The 13592-nt window shown below is 41.8% G+C and overlaps 1 protein-coding gene across 2 annotated transcripts in view; it reads right to left on the bottom strand.

Moving 5' to 3' along the window:
* Positions 1 to 3214: 3214 nt before the first annotated feature.
* Positions 3215 to 13592, bottom strand: part of NDRG2 (NDRG family member 2) — an 85532-nt gene continuing 75154 nt past the window's right edge. The window contains exons 16-17 of one of the 2 annotated variants that reach the window (XM_077461164.1): positions 8158 to 8191; positions 3215 to 5870 (exon numbers count right to left, since the gene is read on the bottom strand). In XM_077461164.1, coding sequence (XP_077317290.1) covers positions 5699 to 5870; positions 8158 to 8191 — 206 coding nt within the window. In that variant the 3' untranslated portion in view covers positions 3215 to 5698. The remainder of the gene's footprint in view (positions 5871 to 8157; positions 8192 to 13592) is intronic. The other variant, XM_077461165.1, reaches the window with a different exon arrangement.

The raw sequence follows: 13592 nt of genomic DNA, 5'->3' as shown, positions 1-13592 counted from the left end.
AAGGATGGAATCTCCTAGCCTTGCACCATGCAAAGTAGGCCTTCTAGGAGTGATGGCAAACTTTGTGAGAAGACGACTTTCTACTCTTTGGGAGTGTAGGGATGACTGAATCTGAAAGTCCTCTGTCCCTCAGCACCTGGGCTTCAACAATCACAGAGGTAAAGCCAGTGACCGAGAAGAAAGATGGTGAACTAGTCATTGGGACAAGAAGTCTAGATGATCTGGAAGGGCTCCTGGAATGTCTACCAGGAGGCTGAGTATGTCCAAATACCATGTCTTTGTGGGTCAGTTTGATGCAATAAGTATCAAGGAATGCCCTCAATTTTAAACCTGCAGAGCAGACGAAAGAGGAGCCATGCAGGTGAAAAACAGACCGGGTGGAACTAATTCCACAGAATCACCAGAGCATCCACTGTGAAGGTCTAAGGGCCCCTGGACCTGGCAAGAAATCTTCCCTGTTGATTGTGGAATCTGGATGCCAGAAGATTCAGACTTATGGCAATGGGCGACATCTTGCGATGGTTAAGGATCCATCCTAATCACAGCAGAAGCTGCAGCATGTATTTTTCATTGGCTTCAGTAGTTTGCGCAGACTGGTCTTTTATAGATAGATTGTCTGGGTATCCCACTATGTGAGTACTGTGAGAGCAGAGCAAGGACTAGAGGGCTTAAACAACTTTGGGAAGACCCAGGGTCCTGTGGATAGGCCAAAGGGAAGTGTGAAAAATTGGTGATGTTGTGTGCCCACAGCAAAAACACAAATAGCGTTGATAAGGAGGAAAGATGTCAGCAGGTCCCTTGGTAAAAAGAGAGGCAATGACCAACCTGGGGGTTTCATGCAGAACATTTAAACTCGCAGGAACAAATAGAAAGTTTTCAGATCCAAAATTAATTAATAGTCAAGCTGTTAAATTGCAGGGTGGAGATACAAACTTTTTTTGTGGGGTAAGATAGCAAATTCAAGAGCGTTAAGTGGGAAAGAGGCAGAGTCTGAAACATCTGCTTGTATCCCACTGGAAATTACATTTTGCACTCAAATATATGAGATCTTTTTGGACTAGATGGTCGATAGACATTCCCTACTCTGACAAGTGTGGGCACCCTTTTACTGGGAAGAGAGTTGGATTTAGACTTGTCTGGTATGGAGGGCTACATCTTTTGAAAGAAGAGCGCCTCAGGTTTTGACTTCTTGTGTGGCAGAGCTGTGTAATGTCAGAACTAGATCTACAGAAAAAAAAAACTGTTTTCTTCATTTGTGTAGTTAGTGGTTTGCTTAGAGTTCAGTTTTAATGCAGACAGAAAAAAAGAACAAAAGGGCATAAAGGCCTAGTGCATTACCAGATATAACTTTATTGGAAAAGGAAAAAGTATGCTTACTCACAAATTCACAATAGCGGAAGGCCAATACAAAAAAAAAAAAAACACAGAACCAAGTGGCAGGGTAGCCTTCATAGTGTAGAGTATCAAAATGACCCTGGCATCACAGACTCTCCAGCTAACACGTTTCAAGAGATGACCCCTCTTCATCAGAGCCTTTTTAATGCCATTGGATGTGCTCACCATCACCCAACTAGGCGAATGTCAAATGGCCCCCTTGTGCGTCACTTTTCTTTTTAGTTTTATCATTGCCTTTTTTACCCTTTTTATATTTTCTGTTTCAAATTTTTTTTATTAATCAATAACAGACATAATACCATACTGTGAAGACAAAGATACTCCAGTTTTTCCTCAAAAAGTAATAAAGCACGGTGGAAATCAATAGGCTTATAGAGTTTAATTCAGGTTGACCAAACTTTTTGGCCATAGCCATTAGATCATTCCAAAAGTTTGGCAACGTATCCCGTGATCATACTATGCATCTTTAGAAAAATGTATAAGTGTATTTCAAAAGATGGTACAAGGGACAATGTACAAACTGGATTAACCCATTACCATATGGCTTCTGTTTAGTGAAGTCAGTAAATAATGCATTCTATGGTTGCCACAACTCTGGTCTTTTCGGCACAAGTAATGTGCAAAATGCAAATGTAACTTCCAGTTTAAATTGGTTAAATATGTTCCAGCTGTAGTAAAACAAAAAAGGTGTTTAAAGCTTTATTAGTTCATTGAAAAAAAAAAAAACAAAAAAAAAAAACAGCCTCCGCTTGAATAAAGAAGCCTGTCCCCTGCTAGCATGATGCAGAGAAGGACCCTTGATGTCTGTGTGAAAGCAGTGATCTCTCTTCAGTAGTCCAACACATCCCCCTGTTGTGTTGGGCCTCTGGTTCTGCAATCTGTAAAGCTCATGCTCGCTGCAAATTAGAGAGTGCCATCTCTAATTCAACAGGAGTCTTATCTTGTGCTGCATGGTAAAAAAAAAAAGGAAGAGCTTGGTTGAAGCAAATATTATCTAAATACAAGAGGTATGTGTATTGTTACTGGGATTTTGGTTTGCTTTGTGCATTTCTTCCAGATCAGTATAATACAGTGTGAAGCTTTGCCTCTGCACAAGCGCTTACAGTAATAAAGACCAGTCACTGCTGCAATGGTTCCTTGTGCGGGGTGCCTGGTCTAGTCTCCACCCCCTTAAATGTTGTTTTCGCCAGGCAGCCTGTAGTGGGTGGAGTAATATCTTGGGTTTGCAAAGGCATTTTGGTGTACACAAAGAGGAGTTATATCCTTTATTGATATTGGAATTAAGGCCGGGTTCACACCGCTGCGATGCGGGAACGCCGCGAATCTGCGGCGTTTTCCCGCATCGCACACCTCCCGCCGGCAGTTCACACTGCCCTATGCGGACGGCTGGGAGTGTCAATGTTATGTTAATGACACCCCCAGATCCGTCCGCATATCGCAGTGCGATCTGCCGACTTGCACAGTAATCGGATCGCATGGTGTGAACCCCCATGCGATCCGATTCTGTTGCGGACCAAAAAAAGGGTCCCGTGCGAGTTTGCTGCGGGAGCGCTGCGAATTCAGCCATACTATCTGTATGGCTGAACTCGCATCGCTACGGAGATCGGATGTGATTTGCGGTGCGAATCACATCCGGATCTCCCCCCGCAGCAGTGTGAACCCAGCCTGAAAGTGATTGAGCACAGAATTCAGCTTTAATGAATAAGCTTGATTAACTTTACATAGCAAGGCAGCAAATTCAATTCAAAGGTTTGTGTGACTAATGTGTACCATAACCGCAACAAACAACATTTTCTATACAAAAAAAAAAAGTCTGTGATTTCTTTGTTTAATATTTTATTTTTCAGTGTAAGGAAAAAAAACCTAACAGAAACATATAAAGAGAACAACAAAATGGATCCTATACAGAATGCCCCCTTCTATACATCCATCTTTCTGAATATCCAAACTGAAGCTATGGTGGAGCTTATCGCATCTGTCTACATTACATGAAGCTGGATAGGTCACTATATAAATGGAGAACACACTCTGCTGTGTAAGCTTTGGCAATATAGACACAATACTAAAGCAGCCCTTAGGTAATTGCATTACTTTTGCACCCAATTTACACATTGAAAGGGGATACATACTGTATATTTACATATGTGCAAAAGTAACACAACACCCACACTCTGTTTTTCCCTTGTCTCTGTACTACATTTGCTTAGTATAATCTGCTCTCTACATCATGGAACTGTATTATTACATTGTAAGAGGTTATATAATCGTGTTACAGATAACAAAACTGTTATTTGGCAAATTTCAAAATTGTACATTAAAAAAGTCGACTAAAAGCTTAAAGTGAAGGAGCGCAAGTTACGTTTGGTGCATAAATCTCACTTCTTGGCTTAAATTCATGTGTTATACCTTGGAACTCAATCTACCTGTGTGTTAATTACCATTACAATTCAACATCCTACATGTTTAAATTCATCATCCGTGTCTAAAAGCCTTTTTTGCAAGCTATTATGCACAAAACATTTAATGTTAATCTACTTGAGAAAAAAATGGCACCCTGCAGGGGAGGAACTAACTGGGGAGGCAATAGTGCTAACCATTTTGATGCTGGCACCCAATTCATACCTCCATTGCATAGTGGAAACAAGCCTGCCTTCAAAATTCTAATTACGGCCAAATGCAGCAAATCTCCGAAATCTTTTAGTATCATCTGATGGACAAAGCCTTGTCCAACCTTCTTATTTTAAGTTCTCTGTATCTGTGTACTTTTTTTTCCCCAACTATACATTTTCCAAGAGAAGAATGTGCTTTCAGTGTATGCATATGTATTATCTGCATGACAATTCCATATGTGTGTAATTAAGAGATTTATGCGCTTTAAAAATCATCAGGAAAAGTACTGAAACCAAGCAAAATGATTTCATCTAAAAATGTGTGGTTGGCACAATATATTCAATTAAAGAATACTTCATCAGTCTTATTTTAACTTGACATTACCACCTCCAAGCAGTAGGATTTGAGGCGTCAGCAAGCAAACAATTGCTGAAAATATATTTAGTGTACAGCATGAGAATAAACCCTCTGACAGCTTACTTTTATACCTGAATAGAAATCCATTGTGCCCTGGTCCTAAAAGTTTCAGGCTGTAAGCCATAACTAACTGTGCCATGAGACGTTCTAAATGTTCTAACCTTAGTTCCTTAACAAAAGCCATTGGTCTTATGCCCAGAAATTGCTGCAATTTGTGCCATCACCAGCTTTAATCTACAACAAGGGAGGGACTGGCAGGATGCAATTAACAAAATGGAGACAAGTGACAATGCAAATACTATATAGGTTTTCAACCAAGCTACACCCCGATTTAGTAATCATAAAAAGCATCTAGTACATATTTTATCTACAGGTCTTTACAACTGAAAAAGCGAGTTCTGTTCTTCTAAAAACCTCCCCCTAAGACTCACAGAAATTACCCTGAGCAAGTGGCAACAGGTGTGGGGTGGAGGGTATTAGTTTACTGCAAAGAAAAAAAAAAAAAAGAAAAAAAATCTCACATTACTACTACAATACTAAAACAACTACCAGTACAAAGACATCTGGTTTAGTAACAGACAGCAGCTCTAAGTTTCGTAGTAGCATTAAGGTCTTTGTTATTTTGTACTGGAGTTCTCCATTGTGCTGCAATCTTTACAGTGACCTCAAGAATCAAAAGTGAGTATGTTCCAGTGGTTGGACCTTCAAGATCTCTCCCCACAAGTTCCCAACTCCCCCTCTTCTCCTGGGCATACAGTATTAGGAGATGTTACCCCATATTACAACTTACTATTATGTGCAAAAAAGAGGGGAACAAAGAAGCTGTTAGGGCAATAAAATGATTTATAAAGACACATGGAGGTGGAACTATAAAAAGCTGTCCTGTATTCTGCCTGACCATGGAGAGAGCTAGAAATAAAGGATAAGGAATCACATACAGAAAACAGTATATGGTGAGAAAGGAAGCCTTAAAAATCAAACTACCCCTTTGGAACACAGGTTAATCTATCCAACACTTAAGCTTTATCCAAGGTAAGCAAATCCTGCATTTTTTTTTTTATTTTGTTTACATAGTTATATGAAATGTAAGTATAAAATAAGAAAAAGGCAAAGTGATCAGAAAACAAAGGACAGTAAAAATCTGGAGATAGGAGAGAGAGACAGGTACAGACATCTTGTTATCGCCCATGTGAAGTCTGGGTATGTTTTTAGTTTTCTAAGTAGCATAATTAGCTCTGCTAAAATGCCATTTCCCCCTCACACAGAGTGGAGGAGATCACATGTCTCCCGCGTCGCGACTTCTCAGCAGGTCACCTCCGTGAACGTTCCTGTTGGTCCTCCCCCCGACTCGCTGCTCTGGGAGAGGGTACGGGAGCGTGAGCGATTCCCCTCGCTGGAAAGAGAGGCGGTGCGGGAGCGAGACAGACGAGTCATACAAGAGGAAGCCACTGCAAATAAGCAAGAAAAAAAAAAAGTGAGAAATAGTTGTTGGAAAACAGACTCACAATAACGTTATGGTGAATGTTTATCTGGTGCCATTTAAAGAATACGTTTTCAAAGACTGAAACTTCAGTGTATCATTGAGGCTAGTTAACACTAGTGTGACATACGCTCCGACTTTGAGAGCACATGTCGCATGACGTTTAAAAATCAATGGTTCCTTATGAGAGCCATCTTAACTGGTCCGACTTTGAAAAAGGTTCCTGTACTACTTTGGTCCGACTTGAGCACGATTTCAGCCCAATGGTTTGAATGAAAGTCACATCATCGTCTTAACCGATCTGACTTGTGGCATGCGACTTGTACTCTGAGGATGTTGAGGGGGGAACAACCCCACGCCCAAATTAAAAAACAAAATTGAAACAAACAAAAAACACAGCGTGCCCCCCCCCCCCCCCCCCAAGACCATACCAGACCCTTCAGTCTTAAAATGATGGCGTGGGGTTCCCCCCACTCAAGATTCAAACAAGACTCAAAAGGGCCTGGTATTGTCAGCTCAAAGTCCGATCCTGTTCATTGAAGTTGCATCGAAGTCTGACTTTCATGTCAGAGCAGTGTGAACTCTGCCTAACAGTGAATATCACCTGCTTTTATCTACCTGATACTCTAGTGAGTCACATCACAGCCTTCCCTAATAAACAAAAAAGATTGAGAAAGATGGTTATGGGTGTGTTGGGGAGTTAGCAACTCTTGCGGGGAGGTCTCCCTACTGGCGCCTTAGTGCAAATACTTGGTGCCAGTACAGAACACCCTGCTATCGGTCTCCAAAAGGGCCTTATCCTTTGACATTATAAATACAGAAAACTAAAAAACGTATGCCTTCATTGCTGTGTGAATTTCTATCAACGTCTCATATGTATTAAGAGTGCATTACATTTACCATGCATGGCCAAACCTTTCATTCATTACAACTAATGATCTGATGATTCTCAATCATCAGATTTATGTACAAAGCATTGCGTTTATTCTTGCTCTTTGGTTCTATAGACAGATTTACACCCAAAGCTTCATTCTCCAGTACACTTCCAAGCAAGAAAAAAAGGGAAGCCACTCTCCAATAAAACCCATGCATATGATAATTAATGTATTAAAAGTACTTCAAGCTCAAGCCAAACCATGTGTCCCACAGCCCAAATGGGTTTCACCCTATCTGGAGTTTATTCGTAAAGTCAACTACGGATAAGCTCCGGATGGAATGAAACGTGTTAGAACTGAGGGAAGAGGTGGATCAGCTTGTCCCTGGAGTACTTTAATAAACATATGCACGTTTTTTAATGGAGAGTGTCTTTCCCTTTTTATTGCTTGGAAGTGGACTTTATAGAGTGGCCAATGACTGTTGGAAGCCTACCGCTATTGTTGCATGAGTGAAGGGGTTGATGCCTGTAGTGGATCTGGACACTTTGCTTCACTCTTCAGTACCTTTGCAATGAACAGATCATTTGCTGAAGACAATAAAGCTGGCCATACAAAGCAAGATTTTGATTTGGCCAATTCAACAACGCTTACCAGCAATAGGAAGGCCATCAAACTAGATTTGCAAAACTTAAAGACTAACCCACCAATGTTGTTAAAATAGTCAACGTTTTACTGGGTACGGCCAGCTTAACACTATTGATATTAAAGATGTTCTTTATAGTATTATTTAAACTATATGTCCATAAATTGCCAACTTCACAGATAAGGTGGTTTCAGAGTCCAAAACAAACGAACGATCAGGAGGCTGGAAATAATCTTTTTTTTTATCTGGTAGTGTAAACTGCGTTTCAGGCGCTTTTTAACATTTCACAGCACTAAATATCAGATAAAGCATGTTGATAATGGGTGACAACACAGTGACATTCAACATAAATGTGATAGGTGGGTGGGGGTGCTGGCAACTTGGAAACCACAAGTCAGCAATCTAAAGTAGGCTAGCCATGCCGACAGGTCATAGGTGAAAGGTTATAAGGGAAAACAAGTCTTTAATGCATAAAGAAGCTTCAATGCGTTTCAAATATTACACTGCTGGCTTCTTCAACACTAAAGATATAACTGGGTATTTGGGTGTAGGATAACACAAAAAACTACAAAAAACACAGTTCTCAGTATAGATCAGACATACAGTAGGTGAGGTGAGTGTCTCATGCCTAAGCACCTGAACAGAAGCTGGGTGAGAAGTGGCAGCAAGGATGCAAAGGACCAAGAGCAGTGAAAGAGGATGGGGGATATTGATAGGTTCTTCAAAAGATACTTCACCCCATATTGCGCTTCTTATCCAGGATGTGGGGGACTGGGGAGAAGAAATAGCAAGAAAAATGAAAAAAACTCTGGAACTACTTAGAAAAGGAGTTGGGGTGGAGGACCTGTAGAACGAGGACAAAGAGGGACGAACACTAGACATAGTACCCTCTGACCTTTGCGGTAATGATTTCACATACCGGTTTATACATTACTGTATTTCAGTAGCATGGACCTTGGAAAAAATATGAAAGAACCACCAAAGAGCTCAGCCATTTTCCAGCTGGCTCCCTTTGTATCACTGCAGTATTGCCGTATATTTGATTTTAGCCTTATCCAAGTATTCTGTTTAAATTAATACTTCTTTATCCTGAGTACATTTAATTAGAATAGTTAACTGAAGAAACCCAGGTACAAGCATCTACAAAGGCCCAAGATAGGACTCCAACTCAAGTATAGCATTTCTGTATGGGTTTGATTTTTTTTTTTTAGTCCTCCAATTATGAGAAATCATTGCTGGTTGGGGGGGAATCACTGTCCATTTACAGTAATCACTATCTACAAAGCACAGTTACTGCAGCCGTTATGGCAATCGGGGCACAAACTCATTAGCCATGTAAATCTATCCAAAAAAAAAGTAAACGTATTTTACTGGGATTTTAGGTGATAGACCAACACAAAGTGGCACATAATTGTGAAGTGGAAGGAAAATTATAAATGGTTTTCAATTTTTTTAACAAATATCTGAAAAGTGTGGCGTGCATTTGTATTCAGCCCCGAGTCAATATTTTATAGAACAACCTTTTGCTGCAGATGCAGCTGCAAGTCTTTTTCTGAGTATGTCTCTACCAGCTTCGCACATCTAGAGTGAAATTTTATCCCATTCTTTGCAAAAAATCTCAAGCTCTGTTAGATTGGATAGCAATTTGTGAACAGCAATTTTTAAGTCTTGCTACAGATTCTCAATTGTATTTAGGTCTGGACATTGACTGGGCCCATTCTAACACATGAATAATCTTTCATCTAAAACCATTCCATTGTAGCTCTGGCTGTATGTTAAGGGTCATTGTCCTGCTGGAAGGTGAACCTCCACCCCAGTCTTAAGTATTTTGCAGACTCGTAACAGGTTTTCTTCTAAAATTGCCCTTTATTTGGCTCCATCCATCTTTCCCATTAACTCTGACCAGCTTCCCTCTCCCTGAAGAAAAGCATCCCCACAACATGATTCTGCCACCACCATGTTTCCTGGTGTTCATGGTTCATGAAGAAGTGCAGTGTTAGTTTTTAGCCACACAGCGTTTTGCTTTTAGGCCAAAAAGTTACATTTTGGTCTCATCTCACCAGAGCACCTATTTCCACATGTTTGCTTTGGCCCCCCACATGGCTTCTCACAAACTGCAAACGGGACTTCTTATGCCTTTCTTTCAACAATGGCTTTCTTCTTGCCACTTTTCCATAAAGTTCAGATTTGTGGAGTGCACAACTAATAGTTGTCCTGTGGACATATTCTCCCACCTGAACTGTGGATCTCTGCAGCTCCTCCAGAGTCTCCATGGGCCTCTTAGCTGCTTCTCCTTGCTCGGCCTGTCAGTTTAGGTGGACAGCCATGTCTTAGTAGGTTTGCAGTTGTGCCATACTCTTTCCATTTTCGGATGATGGCTTGAACAGTGCTCCGTGAGATGTTCAGAGCTTGGGATATTTTTTTATTACCTAACCCTGCTTTAAACGTCTCCACAACTTTATCCCTGATCTGTCTGATGTGTTCCTTGGCCTTCATGATGCCGTTTGTTCACCAAGGTTCTCTAACAAACTTCTGAGGGCTTCACAAAACAGCTGTATTTATACAGAGATTAAATTACACACAGATGGACTCCATTTACTAATTAGGTGACTTCTGAAGGCAATTGGTTCTGCTAGATTTTAGTTAGGGGTATTAGTGTAAAGGGGGCTGAATACAAAAGCACACCACACTTTCCACTTCACAATTATGTGCCACTTTGTGTTGATCTATCACACAAAATCCCAATAAATTAAATTTATGTTTTTTGGTTGCAACATGATAAAATGTGGAGAATTTCAAGGGGTATGAATATTTTTTCAAGGCACTGTACTATACCTTTATTGCTAATAACAATGGACATATTTTTTGAAGAAAGGACTTAAATGGGAAATACTTGGGAACAGCCACTCATAGAAATGATGACTGTATGTGAAAAAGAGGAAATGAAAGAATCTGAGATGTTTCATGGCAGGCAGGAGACATGAGATGACATGGCATGTTTATCTGGTTATTTCTTACATAAACTATACAAAAAAAAAAAATAGCTGTCCAAGATGCCTACGTTTTCTATTCAAACCAATATATGCTAACTATCCAAGGAAAACAGGTGTGTAGGCACTGCAACCTTCATACATAAAAGCTCCACCTGGTGCTCAGACCTTGACGCTGCTGACACCTCCAACGTACCAAAATAAGGAAAGGAATAGTCGACACTCAGGATGACATCCAAAATTATATTTCTTTATTAAATACATGTATAAAGCTGTAAAGCATCATACGCGTCCAAAACACGTAGGATGTTTTACAGCTTTGTACATGTATTTAATAAAAAAAATACCATTTTGGATGTCATCCTAAGTGCCGACCATCCCTTTCCTTATTCTAATATATATGCTAAATATCCATCTGAGACGGTAACCAAATGTTAGAAGAAAATCATAATTTTGAGAAATAGGATTATTTAATACAGCTTACCTGTAAAATCCTTTTCTTGGAGTACACCACGGGACACAGAGCAGCCATAATAGTTACTATGTGGGTTATAGGCCACCTATAGGTGAATGGTCCCGTGATATACTCCAAGAAAAGGATTTCACAGGTAAGCTGTATTAAAATTCCTATTTCCTTTTATCGTACATCAAGGGACACAGGGCAGCCATAGTAATTTCTATGTGGGATGTCCCAAAGCAATGCCCCTGAGGGGAGGGAGACACACATCAAAAGCAAGCCGCCATCAGACATGAGGACCTATACTGCTGCCTGCAGTACACTGCGCCTAAAAACGGCATCCTCCTGCCGCCTTACATCCATCTGGTAAAATTTAGTAAACGTATGTACTGACGACTAGTCACGGCCTTGCAAATCTGAGCCAGAAGCCTGGTGACACACTGCCCATGAAGCACTCACTCCCCTGGTAGCGCACGCTCTAATTTGAAAAGGCAAAACCCTTCTTTTCAATCCATAAGCCTGAATTATAACTTCCCGAATCCACTGGGAAATAGTCGACTGACACTGCCTGACCTTTCCTGGGCCCTTCTGGCAGCACAAACAAAGCATTAGTCTACCGCATCTGAGCTGTCACCTTCAGATAGATCCTTACAGCTCTCACCGCATCGGACGAGTGCAACAATTTTTCTTCCGCAGAGCGAGTTTCTGGGGAAAAAAGGCGACAGAGAGACATCTTGGTTCAAGTGAAAACTGGACACTACCTTAGGCAGAAAGGTTTGATGAAGACGCAACACCACCTTGTCTTTATGAATAATTAAGTATGGCTCTTTACAGGGAAAAGCTGCTAATTCTGACAACATCCTTACCAAGGTTACTGCAGCCAAAAAAAAATATTTCCTTGTCAAAAGGATCAAGGGAATATGGCTCATAGGCTCAAAGGGTTGTCTTTGCAAGACCAATAAAACTAGATTGAAATCCCATGGGTCACATGGGGCGGGCTGACTGGCAGAGTTATACGAGTTACCCCTTGTATAAAAGGCCTGGATCAAAGAATGCAAAGCAAACGGTCTTTGAAAAAAAATACTGACAAGGCCTAGATCTGACTCTTAAAGTGGTTGTAAACCCTAGATTAAGGCTTACCTGTAGGTCCAAGAAATATCTCCTAAACCTATATGGTTTAGGAGATATTTGCCCAAAGACAGGCACCGCTGTGTACGGCGCATGCGCACTGAGCGCGGCATTTCCAATAATGGAGCTGCCGCGCGTGTCGGCTGCTGTGCGCATGCGCGGGAGTGACATCATCGCGGCTCCGCCGAATGACAGCAGCGGAGCTGCGAGACCCCACCAAAAAGATGGATGCGCCGGACTACAGGGGACAGCGGTGACATCGCTGGCTCCTGTGTCAGGTAAGTGACACATAATGTGCTACTATGCGATGCATAGTAGTCCATTATGCTTTGCCTTTGCAGGGAATGAAAGAGGAAGTAAACCCATCAGGGTTTACTTCCTCTTTAATGGTACTCAAGGCTAGCTTCATTTCCACCCACAATTGTAGGAAGGAAAGAATTCTATGACATACTTTCGAGGATGCCATCTTTTGGCTTCACACCAGGAAATATAGGCCCTCCAGATCCTATAATAAATGGCCCCAGAAGCCAGCTTCCTTGAATTAATCAGGGTAATCAAAACTGAGCACAAAAGCCCCCAATTCTTTAAAATGTGGGCTTCAGTAGCCAAACAGTTAAACTTGGTGATTGTAAGGCAGGATGGAACACCGGACCTTGTGAAAGCAAGGTCTGGATGGGATGGAAGAGTCCACGGTTTCCCTACCAGCCTAATTATCTCTGCATACCAGGATCTTCTAGGCCCCACCAGGGCTACCAGTTTTCACGACTTCCCTTCCTCCTTGATCCTGCGTAGAAGCCATGGTAGCAGCTGAACTGGGGGGGGGGGGGGGGGGGGGGGTGCATAAATCAGTGAAAACAGATCCCAAGGGGTCACTAGTGCATCTGTCCGGAATACGAGCAGATCCCTTGTCCTTGGCACAAAGCTGTCCAACTTCTTGTTGAACCTGGATGCCAACAGATCTAGGTCTGGAGTACCCCAATTTTGGCAATATGGCTGAAAAAAACCTTGGGATGCAGGGACCATTCCCACGGGGACAATTGTTGGCGGCTCAAGAAGTCCCCGCCTACCAATTTCCCACCCTCGGAATGACGACTGCTGACAGGAAAGGCACATGCTTCTCTGCCCGTGTCAGAATATGGTCCACAGCCCTCTGGGCCGCCTGACTCCTGGTACCCCCTTGGTGGTTGATGCAAGCAACTGCTGTAGCATTGTCGGACTGAATCCTGACAGGACAACCCTGCAACCTGAAAGTCCAGGATATTAGAGCCAGACGCGCTGTCCGAATCTCGAGAATGTTGATGTCTTTTTTGGTCTTCCCCTGGACAGTGACCTCCTCCAGAACGGCTCCTCAGCCCATGAGGCTGGCATCCATCGTTACTACCTTCCAGGCTACCGGCATGAAGGATTTCCCCTTCTGCAAATTTCTGGCTATCAACCACTAAGTGAGACTCTGGCGCACCTTTGGGGACAGACACATTGGGTAGTCCAAGGCTTAGATCCTCTTGTTCCAAGCAGACAGAATACTGTTGTGAAACAGTCTCGAATGAAAAATTGGGCCTAGGGAATAGCTTTGAATGAAGTCACCATTTTCCCTAGC

Source organism: Lithobates pipiens, unplaced genomic scaffold (assembly GCF_037356315.1).
Source record: "Lithobates pipiens isolate NorthernLeopardFrog02 unplaced genomic scaffold, aLitPip1_a1.2 Scaffold_3, whole genome shotgun sequence".
In the NCBI taxonomy this organism is placed as follows: domain Eukaryota; kingdom Metazoa; phylum Chordata; class Amphibia; order Anura; family Ranidae; genus Lithobates; species Lithobates pipiens.
This window is presented reverse-complemented; position numbering and strand designations above follow the sequence as displayed.